This window comes from Malurus melanocephalus, unplaced genomic scaffold (assembly GCF_030028575.1).
Source record: "Malurus melanocephalus ecotype Western Australia unplaced genomic scaffold, MMel_1.1 scaffold_318, whole genome shotgun sequence".
Taxonomy (NCBI): Eukaryota; Metazoa; Chordata; class Aves; order Passeriformes; family Maluridae; genus Malurus; species Malurus melanocephalus.
Genome location: NW_026623550.1, coordinates 431,675 through 450,035, shown reverse-complemented (window position 1 = coordinate 450,035; position 18,361 = coordinate 431,675). Strand labels below are relative to the sequence as shown.

The window sequence follows — 18,361 nt, the reverse complement described above, 5'->3', positions numbered from 1 at the left end:
CTGGCAAGATCTCGGGCAAGACCCCAGCGAGATCCCGGTGAAATCCTGATGAGACCCCAGAGAGACCCTGGCAAGACCCCCAGTGAGACTCCCGGAGTGACCCCGGTGAGACCCCCGGAGTGACCCCCAGAGTCACCCCCGGAGTGACCCCGATGAGACCCCCGGAGTGACTCCAGTGAGACCCCCAGAGTGACCCCAGTGAGACCCCCGGAGTGACCCCGGTGAGACCCCCAGAGTGACCCCTGGAGTGACCCTGGTGAGACCCCCAGAGTGACCCCCGGAGTGACCCCAGTGAGACCCCCAGAGTGACCCCGGTGAGACCCCCAGAGTGACCCCTGGAGTGACCCCAGTGAGACCCCCAGAGTGACCCCGGTGAGACCCCCAGAGTGACCCCCGGAGTGACCCCGTCCCCCCACGGCCGCCGGCGCTGCGGGGCCTGAGGCTCCGGGGCGTTAAGGCGAAGCGCTGTTGGAGGTAGAGCTGGGGGGCACAGCCAGGCCGGCCGGGGCGGGGGGCACGTTCCCAGCGCTGCCAGAGCCRCTGCCCACCCCGCTGCTGCCGCTGCTCCGGCCGCTGGTGCCTTTGCTGTAGGCGGAGGAGGATGAGGAGGAAGAGGAGGAGGAAGGGCCGGGCGTCTGGGCAAACAGCACACCTGGGGAGAGAGCAGGGGGCTGAGCCGGGGGTGCAATGGTCACACCAGGGAACGGGGTGAAGGGCAGTGGGAACATGGCCTGGGGCATCCCCCACCCCGTGGCAGAGGGGTCYGGGGGAGCCCCTCACCTGTGTAGACGATGCCGTTGATCTCCACGGACATGCTGATGCTGTTGGTGCCGTTGCTGCTGGCGGCGGCGGCGGCGTCTGCGCGGTTCTCTGCCGGGGAGAGCCGCGTTACGGAACCCACCGGGGCTGGGGGCTCGGCCGGGGCGGGCAACCGGGGCCGGGGCCGGCACTGACCTGGCGAGCGCGTGCCCTGGCTGTTGATGCGGATGCTCATGGGCAGCTGGGCCGTCATGGCCAGGAGGTTCTGCTGCAGCGCCCGCTGCATCAGCCGCTGCTGCTCGTCCGTCACCAGCGCCAGCTTCTTCTCCGGGGGCTCGCCCGACTCCAGCTTCTCCCGCAGCTGCTCCAGMGCCGCAGCCTGGGCGGCTGCTGCCACCTGCACCGCGGCCGCCTGAGCGGCCACCACGGGGTGCCCGGCCAGCGACACCGGGAGCCGGCTGGGCATGGAGATGGGGATGGGAGAGTCCTCCTCTGAAGGGGGAGTGAATGTCAGGGGTGGGAGCACAGGGGTAGGYGGGTGCCACCACCCCAGTGTGTCCCCAGCTGTGCCATGGGCTGCCGGCACCTCTAAATGTGATGGGTGAATGCAATCCCCAGTGTGAGCCCAAGGAGGGAGAGGAGCACCCGACCCCCCTTGCCCACTTCCCCCAGCTCTGCCCCTTATTCCCGGTGTTGGGAGYGGGCTCAGCTTGTAGCCAAACCCTGGAGCAGCCAGACCCCGCAGCAGCTTTTACCTTTCTTGATCTTCTGTCCCGGTGCGATGGCCCCGCCGTTGGTGGCAGATGCCAGCCCCAGCGCTGGCACTGGCAGCTTGGGCGAGGACAGGAGGCCGTGGGTGCCACCGGGCGAGTAGGCAAAGAGGGAGCCACCAAAGCCCTGCCGCCGGCCCTCCCGCCGGTTGCTGTCGATGGCCGCCTGCAGCTCGTTGGGGTTGCTCAGCCCACGCTTCTCACACTCGTAGGGGTACAGGTATTTCATGTACCTGCAGCCGGACGGGACGCGGGTGGGGATGGTGACGGTGACGCAGCGGTCCTGTGTGCCACCCCATCCTTCCATCCCTCCCCACTGATCCCACACAGGGCTGTGCTGAGTGCCCGTCCCCCGACCCCAAAGGGCTCACCCCCGACCCCAAAGGGCTCACCCCGCTGCCCTCCCCTCCCCTCCCCTCCCCTCCCAGCCCCCCGCTCACTGGGTGCGCAGGGTGAAGGCCGCGCTGGTGATGGAGGTGGGCAAGCTCAGCCCCTTGGTGATCTCCCGCCACAGCTTCTTGTTGATGACCTCCACCAGACCCCCCTTCTCGGTCACCAGCGTGTACAGCATGTACAGGTCCAGCACCTGCTTGGCCATGATGGGGATCCGGTTCACGGGGGTCCCTGGGGAGCAGCGGGAGGAGAGAGCGGCTCTGGGCTGCTGCTTTCTTACCCAAAGTTTGGGGTGCAGCTGCTGAGACCCCTACGGGGCAGTGGAAGGGCTGGGGGGGCTCCTGCTCCTCCCTCCCCTTCCACTTTTTCCCCCCAGGCCCTCCCGCWGAGATCAGCCCGGAACAAAGGAAACAGAAACTCGCAGTTTCCAGCCAGCCACAGCCCTGTCGTGGCCGAGCCGGTTCCTCGGGCTGAGCCGGCACCCGACAACTCGAGTTATTTATAACGGGGGCGGCTCTGAGGGTCTCCCGTGAGCCGAGGGGTTCGCCCCTACAGCGTGGGGAGGGGGCTGGCAGCACCTTCTCCCTCCTGGGGGTCTCTGCCTTCCCAGTCCTGGGGTGAGAGAGCTCTGGGGGATCCCAGGGGATACAGATGGGGTGACCCCAGGGTGGAGGGACGCAGGGGACACATCCAGGGGGACCCAGCCTGCAGCCCCAGCCCCCCCGCTCAGGCACACGTGCATTCCCAGTGCCGTCTGACAAAGAGCCGGAGCCAGCCCTGTGTCAGCACTTCCCGCGCTGTTTTCCACGCAGGAACCAGACCTTCCAGCAGGAGCTCGCTTGGATTTYGGCCCTTCCCACCCCCGGTCCCCCCACTGTGGCCTCTGCCCMGGCAGAGTGAGGGGCAGCGAGGGGCTTTGCCCCCTGCAATAACCCAGGGGATGGGCAGAGAGGGGGCACAGCCAGGGGTTTTGCATGGGGTGGGGGACCCTGTGGGGAGGGGCTGCAGGTTTGGGTGCGATGGGTGTGGGGAAGGGGGTGAKGGGGGGCTGCAGTGGCTGGATCCAGCCCAGCAGGTTTGACCCCGCTGTGCTGAAGGGTTAAAGATTAACCAGCAGATCAGCCAGAGCCCTGACCTCGGGGCAGTAACRAGGGGCGTGAGGGAATGAGCCCCCGGCCCCGGCGGGGTGTGGGTGGAGTAGGGTGGGCACAGGGTGGGCGCAGTGGATGGGGACACAGCTGGGGGCTCACCTCGCTTCTGCATGAAGCTGAAGAGGTCATCCAGGAACTCCTTCCTCCTAGGGTCACCATCCAGCTCGTACAGCTGCGCAGCAAGGGGAGAGAGATGCTCAGAAACCCTCTCAACCCACGTGTCCCCCCACCTCCGAGACCCCCAGAACCCACTGCAGCAGCCCTGTGGCTGGAGGCCTTTACAGGACAAATGGCTCAGGGGTGTCTCTGCGCAGGGCTGGGGGATTTTTTGGGGTTCCTGCAGCTTGGGCTGACCCGTGCCTGTGCCCCGGTCAGAGCTCAGCTCCGGGATGCCGGTGCTGGAGCAGCTCCCAGGCTGCCAACACTGTGCCCAACCCGGGCTCCTCCCGGGAACGCTGATCCCGGTTATTTTTAGCACCCACTGCCTGCTCAGCACAGAAACGCTTCAGCACGGTCCCTCCTCCGTGCCTGGGGTGCCACAGAGAGCCAGGGCCAGGAGCCAGCGGTGGCATCCCGTGCCTGGTGTGCCTTGGCACGAGCTCGTGCGCTGTGGCACTGCAGGGACATGTCCTGCACCAGGGCAGGCAGAGCTGGGCCAGGCTCTGACACGCTGCAGCTCAAAACACGGCTCTGCTGGGGCATCTCCAGCCGGGACCCCCCACCCCGGCACATTCCTGCCTGATTTATGGGATTTATGGCGCGGGATCTGCCAGAGGCACACACCGCACCACGCCACGCCGCCTCTCCCAAAGGCCAGCGCTGTTTCTGCCAGGAGGACGGTGGATAATCCCCCTCCCATCCYGGGAAGGGCGGTGCAGCAGGGGCTGTGAACAACTGAACAACTGCCAGTGGGGCCGGGAGGGGCCTATAAATACCCCCCATAATACTCCAGGCACGCACTGCGGGGCCACCGCTGCTGGTCAGTGGGTCACCGATGTGTCCACTCACTCCTGTGGCACCAGGAGCGTGGGCAGGTGGATGGGTGGGCATCATCCCGGCTGTGAGCAAGGGAGGAACGTGAGCCCCCTCCTCCTGCAGCCCCCGGGAGGATCCGGATCCCGCAGGGCCGGACTCGCCTGCCGGCGCCGATCARAGGGATCAATGGGGCCGCTTGATAAGCGGGGCCATAAATCCCCCCAGTTCCCCTGGGAAACTCGGCAGACTCCACCAGCCCGCAGCACACCCCCAGGGCAAGGGCAGGAGCCTCCGGCACCGCCGGCTGAGCCCCCTCAAAGCCCCTCTGCCACCCCAGCAAGGGGWCGGGTGWGGRACTGTGGTGYGGGGGGATCGAGCCAMGGCACGGCAGCACCGCYGTGGTTTTTGGGGCTGAGCTGTGCYGGCTGCTTGTGCCGGGTGATGGATGTTGGGCTGGCGCCAATCCAGCCTCCCCCGTTTCCGTGAGCGGCTCCAAAAGCCACACAGAGCAGAGAAAGGGCTTCCCCAGCGCCCGATCCTGCGGGGTGCGGAGCCATCCTGGGCTGGGGCCAAAGGCAGCGCTGGTTCATCCGCTGCCACGACCCTCGGGGCTGCCAGCCTGGCTGGGCTCAGTCCCGAGGGGAACGGACRCGTTTAAGAGGATGAAAGAAAATTAACCGTCAGCTGAGGAGAGCGTGGCCAGCCGGGACAGGGGGATTAGCGGCCGCAGCGGGCGGCTGCCCCGTGYGCCGTCCTCCCACCAGCGCCGGTGGTCCCGTGCCAAGCTCAGCTGGCTGCGGCCACTCTCACCCCTGCCCAGCTGGGATGAAGCCATGGGGGTCCCCAGGGATGGCAGGCAGAGGGATCCCCGTTCCTGCCCGGTGACCTCGCAGCCCTGCCGGCACCTCTGCCACAGCTGCCGGGCAAAGGACGTTGCACAAACCGCTGCTGGCGGTTACTGGTGAGACTTCGACAGCTTCGCTGCACTCRGCAGCTGCTCATTGACCACTGCAGCGCCAGAACACAGAAAGAGGCTCCCCTTGGGACCCTCCAAAACCTGGTTTAGCAGCGCTGCCAGCAGAACCAACTGCCAGCAATGAGCACCTGCTTGTCCGGCAGCGCTGTGAGGTGAGGACGTGCCCAGCCATGGCCAGGACATGCCTGGTGTGCACCGTGGTGTGTGACAGAGTGGCATCTGCCGAGCTGGCCCTGTCCTCCCTAACCACCCCTGCTCCCCCTCGCCCCCAGGCACAGGCAGGACACGGAAGGGGACAGAGAYGAGTGACTCCCCTCGCAGGATTTCCTTGCATTGACGCCATCCACAGCCAACGGCAAAGCAGCCCGGCACCCCGTGAGCCCTAACGGCGGCGCAGGACAGCTGTGACAGCGGGGCTCAAAATGCAAATTGAGGAACAGAAACGTTCCGGTTTCGGCAGCGCGCAAAACCCAGCGCGCAGCTGAGCTTGGCAAGGCCCGGCAGCTGCTGGCACCGCTGCCCCGAAATCAGCAGGTGCTGAGCTTTGTGCTGATCCCCGCCCGGTGCTTTCCTGCTCTCGACCCTGGTTTCTGCTCAGCTCAAAGCCGGTTCCTTGCAGGGACACGCGGCGCCTCGCTGCTCGGTGCAAAGGTGCCGCGGGCATGGCCGCCCTGGGCCGCTGAGTCAATACATTTATGTTTCGTAATTAGGGAGGTGGAAACGGCTTAATCCATAACGCAGCTGCCCCAGCAACAATATCCTCTTACTGTGGGGTCCCCAGTGCCAGGGGATGCTGTGGCATGGCCACCCCAGCCTGGCTGAGGGGGTGCTGGAGATGCCCCCCACCTCTCTGAGAGTCCCATGAGCTAGAGGYGATCTGAATCCAYGMAYCCAGTGCTCCCAGTGCTCCCCACCCCAGGGTGAACGCTCGATACCAGTGGCACAGTTGGCTCTGGCCACAGTGTCCGGCCCACCTGGCCACAGCGCAGCCCCCTCGGCCCCGGCCCCCGGCCGGCTGAGGACACGGAGCCAGATGGCCGTTGCCAGCAGATCTATAATTAAGTGGAGGAGGAATTAGGCAGGCGGTGGGCGGGTGGCCCTGACCCCAGCCCAGCGCCCCGGCAGGATGCCGGCCCGGCGTTTGGTGTGGATGACCGGATTAATGTTTCAAACCAGATTACAGGAAAATCCCAACCCGCTGGCTTTCAAAGGGCGGGCGGGAGGCGGCCCCTTGGCAATGCCAGGAATGCGGGAGAGCCCTCGGCACGGGTGCGGTTCGTGCCGGGGGTCCCACCTCCCCCCAGCTGGGGCGAGGGGGACAATTACAGGCAGGAGGGGAAGCTTCCATTTCACAAGGCTCCGGGAATGCTGGGGGTCACGCTGCTGCCAGGCCAATCTCCCCTTCGGCAGGAATCCCTTGTCCTCCCCACGGAGTCCGTGTCCCCGCATCCCGCGTCCGAGTTAAAAAAAAACCTCCCCTTCCCCCCCTCCCGCTCGGTTCTGGGTTTTCAGGCCTCGGGGATTAATTTTCAAGTTTCTTTTCCATGGCCAGGAAGTGGCAACACTCTCGGTTTTCCTCCTTCTCTCCAAAACCGGTTTGGGACGTGCACACCGTGACGTGAGCCGGGAGGGGGGACAGACCGAGCCACGGGCCACTGCAGCAGGGATGGGGGGTGGTGGCAACCTCCACCTTCCAGGGGCTAAACTCCCCCAAATTCCTGTGTTTAAGGAAAAAACACAACGCAGGCAGCGGCGGGGAGAATCGTGGCAGGTAGCAGGACTGGGGGGTGACAGGCTGAGGGCTACTTCTCTCTTTTTCTTTCTTTCCTTCCTTCCTCTGGCAGCCCCCGGGGACGCATCCCTTTGTCCCGCGGACAGCCGAGGGGCCACGCCGGGCTGGGGAAGAGCCCGCTCGCTCGCACTAACGAGTTCTYTAACGAAGAATAAACACATTTATGGCGCATTTCCCGTTCCACTCCCGGCCCATGCGCAGCCCCCGGCCTCTGGCACGCCGGGACCCGCAGCGGGGTCGGAGAGGGCACTTATTCAGAAAAAGAAAGTAATTTGTAAAAACCAGAACGAAGGATCGGCGAGGGCCCCCGGGGCCCGCCTCGGAGGCGCTGGGGACGTGATTTCCCATAAAACGATGGCTGACTCAGGGCTAAGGGTGCCCGAGRCCGCACCCCTCTCCAGGAACAGCCCCCCACCAGCGTGGGGTGCAGGGTTTCATGGGGTCAATCCCTCCCGGTGAAGGGCAAAGGGAGCGTCCAGCCCCGGAGCAGATTCCTACGCAGATAAAGCGCTTGACTTAGGTACAGGTCACCCCTGGCTGTCCCCCAACCCTAATCCCCTGCGAGCCCCCCGTGGGAAGGGGCTGCAGGGGGCAGGGACGTGCGTGCCCCCTCCCCAAAATCCCCCCAACACCTTGCTGGTGGGGGATGTGCTGGCGGAGCCTCGCCCATACGGCCAGGGCCGGCGGTGACTCCACTGACCGGCCCGGCGGGATTCCTGCCGCCRGAGCATGGCTGGGCTGGGCTGGGGGGCCGCTTCCGCGGGGGCAGCTGGGGAGGGGGCCCAGGAGCTTCCCGTCGGCGCCATTGTTCACGCCRGTTCCCAGAATTGTCCCCTCCAGGGGGGGACACGGCCCCACTACAGGTGCCGCTTTGCACCAGCGCCTCCTCGCCGGGCTGGGGAACGTGGTGGGCGAAGGATCCATCGGTGCTCCCGTGGCTTGGTGACAAACCCATCGGGAAGCCTGGGGGCCCCCGAGACCACCCGGGCATCACCCGGTGCCCACCTCCTTCCTCCCCGCACAGATCGGGGCGAGGAGCCACGCCAGTGACCCCGGGGGTACGCGGGCGGTGTGGCGGCACGGCAGCGGGTGTCACGGCACGGCGGGTGTCCCCGAGCGGCGGAGGGGACGCTGAATGGGCGAATTAGTCACCGTTTAACCTCGCTGACCCCCCATTGTCCCTGCGCTGTCGGCCGCCCTCCCCGGCACGGCACAGCACGGGCCGCCGTGCCCAGCCAGCCGGCAGCTCCCAGGATCCGTGTCCCCGCGGCTGGCCCGAGTGTCACCAGCTCCCGGGATGGCCGTGCCGCTGCTGTTTGCTCCCTTCCCGCCGAGGAGGAGGAGGAGGAAGCGATTCCCGCTGCCGTGGCGTTCCCAATGGCAGTTTGCTGCCGAGTGGCAGCGCGCCAGGCTCCGGCTGGAATCAAAACCGGTTCCGTGTCTGAACGCGGATGTGCGGCACGGGCGGCTGAGGGGTCACCAAGGGGAGAAAACTGGGGTGTCAGGGCTGTTCCCCAGGCCAGGCCAAGCCTCTGGCTGGACAGGAGCCAGCCCTTGCCATGTGCGTGCTGGTGCATGCCCTTGACACATGCTCGCTATCGCACCGGACCTTGTACAAATATTAATCCAGYGCAGTCAGGCGCTGTTGGGAAAGCTCGTCCGAGGAGGGACACCAGGCCAGCACAGCTCCAGCCACCRGGCAGACCCAGGGGAGGCAGCTGAGCCTGAACCATGGAGTGCAAAGCTGGGCAAATGTGGCCAGAGCAGCCAGCTCAAACTCTTGGGGCACCTGGTGAGCCCCCAACTTGGGCTCTCCCTCCTGTGTGACTCCCAAGCTTTTCAGAGTGAACCCTCTGAGGGCTGGAAGGCCAAAACCCCGATTTGGGACCTGACCTGGGTGCRGTGGCAGCGGGGAACGATGGCAGCAGCGAGGCCTGGAAGCCAAGACGGGGGTTTAAATTCCACCATATGTAAATGATCGTCTTAGAAGGGGATCGCGGTAAGCCCCGGCAGATGAGTCACCGGGGCTTCCACCGCCCGCTGGGATTTGGCTAATTGCAAATCTGTTCCTGAAATGCGAGGTCCTGCACCTCTGCCCTCTGTCCGCAGCGCGCCGGGGGTCCCAGGGGTCCCACGGGTGCAAGGAACCCCTGGGAACTCCACCGCAGAGCTGCTGGAGGAGCTGGAAGGGGTCCAGCAGCCRCAGATGGGGTTGACAGGAGCCAGCTGTGGGCTGTCAGCCCCAGGAACCATCACCGCTGAGCCGCTCCAGCACCGCTGAAACCTCACTGCTTCCTCGCACCGAGGGGAAAAGGGGGGTGGTGGGCACTGTTGTGGCACCTGAGTGACACYGAGGCACCTGAGCAGGTGGCAGCATGAGACAGCAGGTCCCAGGTGGTGGAATCTCAAAAATCAGGCAATGGTGCCCAAGCTGGAGGYTCCACASTGGATGTARGCAGGTGGGGAAACTGAGGCAGGAGGTGAAGGCCTTTAGGGCTGGTATCTGCCTGGGTGGCTCCCATTGCCATCTGCACCAGGGTGAGACCCCGAGCTGGGGCTCTGCTGTGGGGGGTCAGGGAAGCTTTTTCACAAAGGACTGGTGCCACACGAGTGACACACTGTCACCATGGGACGCGTGGGGAGCAGGGGACCCTCCTCAGGGGTGAGCCCTGGCCTCCAGCAGCGTGGGGTGGATTATCCCGAGCTCCAGCCAGAGCGGGAACCCAGGCACAGGCAGATTAAGTGACCGATAGGAAGGGTCAGAGAGCGGGTCAGGAGCTGAGCCAGGAGCTGCCCCCTGAGCCCCCAGGTCTGGATGCCCCAGGGGCTCAGAGCAGGGTGCCCCCTTTGCCCCAAACCACCCCCCGCCCTGGCCCCCGAYTGCAGCACGTCCGGCTGGGCTCTGGGACCAGCTGCCATTTCTCCTGCGGTTTGGGCCAGAAATAGGGCGATGGAGCAACGCTGCCCTTGCCCAACGCCGCTGCGGGGGCGGGGGGCTCTGCTGACAAAGGCCCCGCTCCCTGCGCCGCTCTTTCCCTTTTTTTTCCCTTTTAAATAAACCCTCATCCCTGTTAGTTCAGCTGTGCCGAGAAGGGGGGGAGGCGGCCGCCACCTCCGCAGCCCTTGAGTCAGCCTGGGGGGCTGGGGCTTGGAGGGAATGGGGCTTTGGGGAGGGGGAAATGGGGTTTTGGGGGGKTCARGGCATGGGGGAAATGGGGTTTTGGGGGGACACAAACAGGTGATGCCCAGGCTGGGGAGACAAGGGGTGTCAGGGGCATGGTCCAGCCCAATGAAGGCACTGGCTGGACCCTTGCGGCAGGAAGGACATGTCCCTGTCCCCCACCTCATTAATTATTCCAGTTTTTTTGGGGAAAGAATGGCTTCACAGGGTGCCTGGACGCTGGAACCAGCACCTGTGAGCACCCAGGCGTCTGGCTGGGGGAGGCACTCGGCGGTTAAGCCGCTCTCGCCGAGAAGTCCCTGACCTCTGGCCAGGGATCTGGTGGGATTACAGCCCCGGGAATGCTCCCTGAGCACTATGAGCCAATTACCGTGCYGGWTCCCCRGCTGGGAGCACCCCTCRGCAAGCCGGGCAGTGCTGTGGGGCRACAACAGCATGGGGTGGGGGGCAGGCACAGCTCCTTTTCCCGGGGAGGGGGTCCACCAGCGACTCCCCCAGTGCCCCCACAGCTCTGTCCTGCTCCAGGTCCCCTTTTTTTGCTTGAGTTATCTGCTGCTGGCCCAGCCAGGCACTGCAATCACCTCCCCGGCACAGCAGCACCCAAGAGGGGGCCCCAGGGCACTCCCCGTTATCGGGAAGCCAAACTGCCTCGGGAGGGGGTGGTGGCCCCCGGGCAGCCGTGTGATGACACTCGGGTCCCCCTTCCCTGCACAGGGGCCCCCTCGYCCTCCCCGGGGGCGGCTCATCCGCTCGGCTGGCTAATGCAATAAAGCTCTAATCAATATTTTAAAGAAAGTAAATGGACCCTCCCGCCCTCGTTAAGAGGCCACAGGGCCCCCGCTCCGGCCCCACGCCCCCAGCTGGCTTTGGGCTTTGAAAAGGAGAATAATCCACGGGAGAAAGGGGTTCAGAGGGGATCCCCCACGCCTTAAACAGCTCCTGGGGATTCAGAGGAGATCCGAGCTCTCTGCTCCTCCTGGAAAATCCCAGCTCCACCAGCCATGTGCGTGGGGCTGGTCCGGGGCCGGGGGAGGGAGGTCCGGTTTCACCCACCCCCGCAGCCCTGCCGAGGTCGCAGAGTTGCTTTCGGTTTATTTTTCCCCCATCATTGCACTTTGAAACGCCGTATCTCGGGGTGCACTGCGCCACGCGAGATAAGGGCTGAGGTTTTTGTGCCTGTGTGCCACTGGCACGGCTCAGATGTCCCCAAGACGAGAAACCTCTTGCCCCACTAAAGCACCAGCACGCCCCAGAACCGTCCTGGCTGGCACAGCCTCATCCCGACACCACAATGACTTCTTTAAAAGTCTTCCTAAAGCAGAAATGGGGGGTTAAAACATCAGCCTAAGGCAGCCAGAATGGAACACCCCAAAAAGGRARCACCCAAAATGGAGAACCCCAAAGRGARCCCRGTGATTGCTGCAGCTGAGTGAGCACAGGGAGATGGATTCCTTGAGCTCCCACAATGTGGGAGGGGGTACCAGAATGCAGGGTGCCCGTGCCCAAGGGAGCACCGGCAGGACAGGAAACTCCAAAAGGGGCAGAGAGGCCGGAAACTCCAGCTCCAGGGCTGCCACCGCACCAGGGGCTCCCATTCCTGCAATTTGTGGGGTGCAGTAAGAGCAGTAATGAAACAGAAAGGTCAGAGGAGCAGCAGCAGCAGAGCCCCTACAATGCCAGGGTGCAGAACTCAGAGCAGTTTTATCCCCAGCAGCCGCTTGCCAGTGGCAGGAGCTCATTGGATTTTCAGCCGTTTTCCACGGGGAGCCTCCTCTCACCCCAAAAATGCCCCTTTTTCCCCCGAGGAGCCACGATGCCCTCGGCAGCCACTGCCCCCGAGTCCCCGCCGCGTTTGGGGCTCCTTTGTTCTGCTGCCCGCGCCGGCAGCGCCCGGGTCAGGCCGAGCTGACCTCTGCCTGCGCAGTAGCCGTCCCCGGGGACGGGGAGGTGCCACGCGCCGGCTCCCTAACCTCCCTCACCTCCATAACTCTTCCTCACGCCCTCCCCTTCCTCCTCCCTTGAACCGGGCCCCCTCCTCCTCCCTCCGGCCCCCCACGGCTCAGCCGAGCACCAGTTCACAGGAATCCGTCCCAGATGGGTCAATAAAACCTGGCGGTGGAGGACAGAGGCAGCTCCCGGCTGCCGGGGTTTGGGCGTGGAGATGGACACTGGGGCTTGGACGGCGGCACTGCCCGGTGAGAACGGTGCCCTTGAGCATGCAGACCCACAGGACAAGGATGCCAGGGGCACCAGCACCAGCACGACCAGAACTGAACTCAAATGGTGGTTTTGGGGACAGCTGGAGAAGCACCAGGGCTAGTGGGAGAGCAGAGGTGCTGCTGCTGTGGAGGAGCTCCTTGGTAAAGAAAAGAGGAACCCTGAAAGAGCCTGTTGCTCACGGAGCAGGCAGGCACACCACTGGCACAGCCCCACATCCCCAGTGGTTCACCCAGCCCGGGGCTCCCCCTAAGGYGCCTCCACCCCAGCGAGGAGCGGGGATGGGGGTACGGCATCCCCTGCCCCGCGCTGCCCTCGCTGTTTACATTCCTGCTGCTCCTTCCCAGGCCGCGCCAGCTGGGCTGGGATGGAGCCCGGCGGCACGCGCTGGAGGCCGGCCAGGAGGAGCTCCCGGCCAGCACCGGCTGCGCCAGCAACCCCCTGGCCCCGGTCCAGCGGCCGCGATCCAAGCGCGGTTGCGCGGGCTGACGTGCCGGGGAAAGCCTCTCCGGGGCCCGGCGCGTCGCCTCTGCGCCTCCGCTCCTCCGCCCACGGAGGCTTTCCAACCCCCTCCGGCTGCCTCCACCATTCACCACCGTGCCAGGCTCTTCCCACCGACCCCGGGAAGAGCCACGTGGAGGGAGAGGACTCAGCCCGTTGTGCTTGAAGGGGAGGGGATGTGCTGGTGTCCCCAAGTGCTGTGGCAGAGGCTATGGCCTGGTCCGCGGCACTGACACGCTAATAAACAGGAAGATCACAGCTGYGGTATCAAAAAGGCTTTTCACAGCTCTGAGCTCACGGCGCTGGCCCCTCGCTCCCCGGCGGCAGGAAGCAAAAGAGAGAGAAACCACAAGAAGAGAAGGCGGCGTGGTTGTAGCGGCACGAGGGATGTGCGGGGAAGGAGCATCCCAGAGTTGGGTAGGAGCATCCCACCATCCCCACAGCTGGGCGGAACCATAACACCATCCCCACAGCTGGGCAGAACCATCCCCACAGCTGGGCAGCACCAGGAGCACAGTCACACTCTCCTCTGCCAGCCCTGTTCTGACCCTGCTCACATCCCCTCGTTTCGGAAGGGATGCAACAACCTCCCGAAAGCGAAGGGGCAGGGGTGATCGCATCCCTCCTGAAAGGCCACCGTGCCCTGGCTGCTCCATCTGGGTCCCATCTGCTGCTGCTGGTCCTGCCCCTTCCCCCCGCCCCAAACTCCAATGTATTTAAACACACATCAAAGGTGCCGGGCGGCCCCCGGGGAGCCCCGGCTCCAGCACATTTTCTTCTATTAGCCAGAGCAGAGCACAGCCAGCTCTGGCGCCGGGAAGAGTGGGAACATGCCGGCCTCGTTGCCTGGGGAAGGCAATGAAGGGGGCAGCAGGGTGCTTTCTCCCCRGTTTCACTCTTTAATGGCATTTTGGCAATGGCAGGGGGGCAGCTCTGCCCCCCATCAAGCAWCTGTAGGGCCAGAGTTGTTCTGTTGGGCATCACCTCTGTGGTGACAATGATGGGAGACAACCAGCTCCCCATGGAAAATGGCTTGGGGAGGGTGGAGAARAGGAAAACCAAGAGTCCCATCAGATTTGCAAGTTTGGGGCGATTTTTTTGTAATATTCAGCAAGAATCCTCGCAGGTCCCTGCAGCAAGCCTGCCTGTGCTGGAACAACCCGGACACAGGATCCACTGTGAGCCCCCCAAAAAGGGAGGGGGTGAGACTGAGCCCAGCACTAAAACCCTGGAGAAATCCCACGCATTCCTAATGACAACAGCAGCTGGATCCAAGGAGAACGCTGCCGGAGGCGGCACTGCCGGAGGCAGCTCCCGCACGCTCGCGAGGACACGCGGATGCGCAGGAGCGGGGAGGGGGACGGCACGGCAGGGACACGCGCGTCTCGGCGGGCACATACCTGCTTGAACTGCTCCTCGTAGGTCCAGTCGCCGTGGTCGGGTGCTGGTGGAGGGGGCTGTGCGTGGCCCAGGCTGGGGGGCAGCCGTTCCTGTCCCCCCGGCAGCCGTGGCGGCTCCCCCCGGTAGTGCTGGGGCGCTGGGGGCTTGCGGAGCAGCAGGGATCCCGCACCCGCCCGCACCGCCTCTGCTGAGCTGAGCCCTTCCTCTCCCATGTCTTCATCTTCCTCATAGTCTTCCTCTTCCTCCTCCTCCTCTTCTTCCTCTTCCTCCTCACCCAGGTCCTCTTCAAAGTCATCTTCATCCCATTTGCCCTTCCTGGAAGCAGGGAGAGAGGAGAGGTTTGGTCCCACACTGGTTCCCGAGGCTCACCTCTCTCTCCATCCCACCCACCCAGCACACAGCAGAGCCCTGGTGCAGCCCATCGGTGTGGGCAGCTCCATGGGGCACAGCCAGCCCCTGGCATCCCAGGAGCAGCTCTGTCATGGAGCTCTGCCAGATGGTTCCTGGCCCGGCCCTGCCCTGGGAGGACGCACGCTGGAGGCAGCCGAGGGTCCTGCATAATTTAACGCCACCCCGGCATCCTCTGTCACAGCCCCACGCGGCTGCTGGGCAGAGATGAGATGTYGTGCCAGCCCAGCACGAGGAATCACAGCCTCAGAGCTGAGCCGCTGCTCTCAGCAGCTCCTGCTCCAGGATATCCTTATGGCTCTAATCCACAACCTGCCCTGAGCCGTAGGATCCCCAGGACCCCCACAGGCTCCCCAGGTTCCCCACAGGCTCCCCAGGTTCCCCACAGGCTCCCCAGGACCCCCACAGGCTCCCCAGGACCCCCACAGGCTCCCCAGGACCCCCACAGGCTCCCCAGCATGCTGTGCCCAAACCCACCAACACTGTGCCACGTCCCTTCCCCTTCCCTGAACTCAGGACAACTATCCCAGCACACTCACAGGTCCTCCTCCTCCTCGGAGCCCATCTCCTGCTGGTACCCGCCATCCTCCTCCTCTTCACCGCGCTCCTCCTCTTCCTCCTCCTCGGAAGCCTGGCTCTCATCAGACAGCCCCGGGCTGGGCGAGTGGCTGAGGCCGGCAGCAGCCGCCCGCATGGCAGCCAGGGCGGCCATCTGTGCCCGCTGGATGTGCGCGCTCTCRGGCTCTGCTCCCTCCTCCGAGGGCGCCGGGGCCGGATCCTGCCCACGGCCCCGGGTGCTGGCAGGGGGCTGCCCCGGGGGGGACGTGGAACGCGGCGGCTGCTGCWGCTGCTGCTCGTGCTGCCGCGCTTCCAGCGCCTGCTGCAGCCGTGCGCGCTGCTGCCGCTGCAGGTTCTCCATCACCGCCTGCAGCTTCATGGCTCTGCCGGCGGGCGGGGGGTCCCCGGGGGGGCGGGGGGCGATGCACCCGGGGGGCAGCGCCCGGGGGGCAGCGCCCGGCAGGCTGCCGCGCTCCAGCGGGGCTGGCGGCCAAAGCTGGGCAGTGCCGGGGGAGGCAGCCCTGGAGGGGGCTGCCGGGGCGGTGAGGGCAGCGCCGTCGGGGTGTCAGGGCAGGAATCGACACCGGGTCAGGAGAGCGGGATGTGCCCCTTGAGCGCTCTCAGCCTTGGACCAATGTCTCCTTTGCGTGAGGGCTGCTTGTGAGGATTGGGGTGCTGCTGTTGTCCGGGGGAGTATCCCAGGCGGGCTCCGAACTCCTCGTCAGGCTCAGCAGGCAGCAGCTGCAGCACGGCACATCAGCCCTTCCCTTGCAGATCTCGCACTTTCTGAGAACAGCAGCCTCAGGGTCCCCCCTCTCACGGCCRGTGTCCCTAATCCTCAGCCGGGTCRGTGTCCGGCAGGCGTTGGTGCAAACCTGTGGGASAAGTAGAGCAGAGGGTCAGCGGAGCTGTGGGCAGGAGCTGGCGAGCAGGAAGGAGTTAAAGACAGCGCAGGAGCCTCATTAATCTCGAGCTAATGAGATAGGGCGGCCGGGCCTGCTGCTGGAGGGGGAAGGGGCCTGCCGGACCCGATAGCCCTGCCCGGCCCTGCAGGCAGCGGATACCGGTGGACCCGCACCGGCAGATAACAGGCCCCGGGGAGAGACGCCCACCGAGTCCCCCTGAAGGGACAAGGCACGTCCCCACCACGGACACCCTGCATGGGAAGCACTGGGCCCATCGCGATGGCACTGGGCGTGGGCAGCGCTGGGGTTTGCACCGCACAGTGTTGGGGCCCCAAAGCACCCCGGGGCAGATCCCACAGGATGGGCAAGGCAGAGCCTTGAAACCCTGGCAAACAGGCTCTGCCAACCACCTCCAGAGCCCCCCTGCTCCCCTCCCCTGGGGGCTGAGGGCCCTCCGAGGCAATGTGGGGCTGTGAGGAGCACGTCTCTGCTTTGCCCCGCTGGAAAACACCGGAGAGATCAGCACACTACAGCTGGGCCCTGCGGAACCCTCACAACCTGGTCTGAGCCCCCCCAAGCCCCGGTGTGGCCAGCAGTGGCCTCACGGCCGGCCAGTGCTCCGGTGTGACCTCGCCTGTGCCGAGGGCACAGAGGGAGCTCACCGCAGCACCGCGGTCGTGCCGTGTACGGGCAAACCCTGTTTGAGCTGCCCGGGGGCTGGGGCAGCACACACACCCCAGGACCCTCGTGGGGACGGACCCGGGGGCCACGGGGCCAGGACAGCCGGCAGCGCGGAGGGGCCAGCAGCAACGCCACGATCCCGCGCATTCTGGAAAGAGGAACCTGCTGCCAGTGTGGGCCGGGGCCGCGGACGATCGGGCGGGAGCCGCTTCCCCCACGCCTCTCCGCGGCAGCGGCTGCATCCGCTCCCGGCCCGGTTCGCGCTATGGACGGACACATCGCCGCCACCATGGCACCTCAGCAGCCACCGCCTCTCCACCGGGAGCCGGCACAGGCGCGGCACAAGCGGGCCAGCACTGCCCGTGCCTCAGTTTCTCCTCCTCTACGCTGGCTCTCTCCGTCTCGCCCGCACGGAGGGGAGGTCGGGGCAGGGACACTCCCCGCCCCGCAGCAGCCGCGCTCCTGCCCCGGCACCGCACCTGAACCGCGTCCCCTGCGCCATCCACGAACGAACCGGAGCCAGACCGGACCCGGGCACGTGCTCCTCGCCGCCGTGGTGGCTCTGCCTGGCCGCGGCTCCYCCGAGTGACTCGGTGCCAGCAGCACAAGGTGCGGAGCTGCCTTTCTCGAGCACCGGGGCCACGCTGCCACCGCTCCGCGGGGAAGCCGGAGCGCTGAGGCCACAGCCAGGGCCCCGTAGCACCCCGGCCCGGCGGCCACGGTGACCTTGAGCCGTGCCCCTTTGTCCCTCCGRCCGCTCGGGGACACGGGGCCCGGTGTGTCCCCGCCGTGGGGCGGTGACGGGGGTCCCGCGAGAGATTCGGGGCGGCGTCACCCGCGTCCCCGGGGCAGGTGCTCGGCAGCGACAGCGGCTAAAAATAGGCGGCGGGGGTGTGACGGACGGGCCTTTGTGCCACCGACACCGCGGTTGGGCTGGCCGCGGCCGGACACCCCCGGGAGGGCTCMCGGCACTGCCGGGAAGGGCTCCGGGAGTGTCGCCGAGGCTGAGGGAGGAAGAGGAGGAGGAGGACAGGGAGGCCGGCCCCGGTGGGTGCCGTCCCCAGGGACGGACGGGGCTGGGGACGCCGCGGGAGGGACCCCCAAGAGGACTGGAGTCCCGGCCCCAAAACTGAGCCCGGCCCCGCTCCCGGCCGCACGTGGCACCGGCGGCCCTCGGAAGAACCGGACACGGGGGAGGCAGAGCCCGGATGGGCCCCGCAAACGGGGGGAAACGGGAGCCCCCGACACGGAGAGGCGAGCCCGGGTCGGCCCGGCCCGGCCCCTCCGCCGTACGGACCTCGRGAGATCGCGGGCCGAGGGAGGCCACAGGGCGGGGCCACAGGGCTGTGCCCGGCCCGGACAGCAGCGCCCGGGGAGAACGGAGAGTCCAGGCCGGGAACGGCCGCGGGGGAGGAACCCCAGCCCCGCGTGGGGCGAGGCGGCCGGTAACCGGCCGCGGGGGGAGGGGGCGCCGCGCTCCCGCCCGGCAGCGGAGGGCCCAGCCCACCTCAGAGAGGCGGCCGGTGCTGGGCTCCGGTCCCCGGCCCCAGTCGCGGTCCCGCCCAGCCCCCGACTCCCGGTCCCGGCCGCGGCGGGGAGTCCCGGTCTGTGGTGTCGATCCCATCTACGGGGCCGGYGCGACGGCGCTATTCCCCTTACCCGGTGCAGGCCGTGCGCCGCGAAGCCGCATAGC

General features: G+C 66.2%; 1 protein-coding gene across 2 annotated transcripts; it reads right to left on the bottom strand.

Annotated features, from left to right (window-relative positions):
• Positions 1-348: 348 nt before the first annotated feature.
• On the bottom strand, positions 349-15,952 carry ARID3A (AT-rich interaction domain 3A). 2 transcript variants are annotated; one of them, XM_057377554.1, is made up of 8 exons: positions 15,064-15,952; positions 14,116-14,431; positions 3,173-3,245; positions 1,970-2,153; positions 1,515-1,762; positions 955-1,251; positions 781-870; positions 350-652 (listed from the first exon to the last, which is right to left on the bottom strand). In XM_057377554.1, the coding sequence occupies exons 1-8, from the start codon at positions 15,459-15,461 to the stop codon at positions 453-455; spliced, it is 1,806 nt and encodes a 601-aa protein (XP_057233537.1). In that variant the 5' UTR covers positions 15,462-15,952; the 3' UTR covers positions 350-452. The 2 variants fall into 2 exon arrangements, with proteins under 2 accessions (XP_057233536.1, XP_057233537.1); XM_057377553.1 differs by having other exon boundaries at positions 349-652; positions 781-1,251.
• Between the last annotated feature and the right edge of the window lie 2,409 nt (positions 15,953-18,361).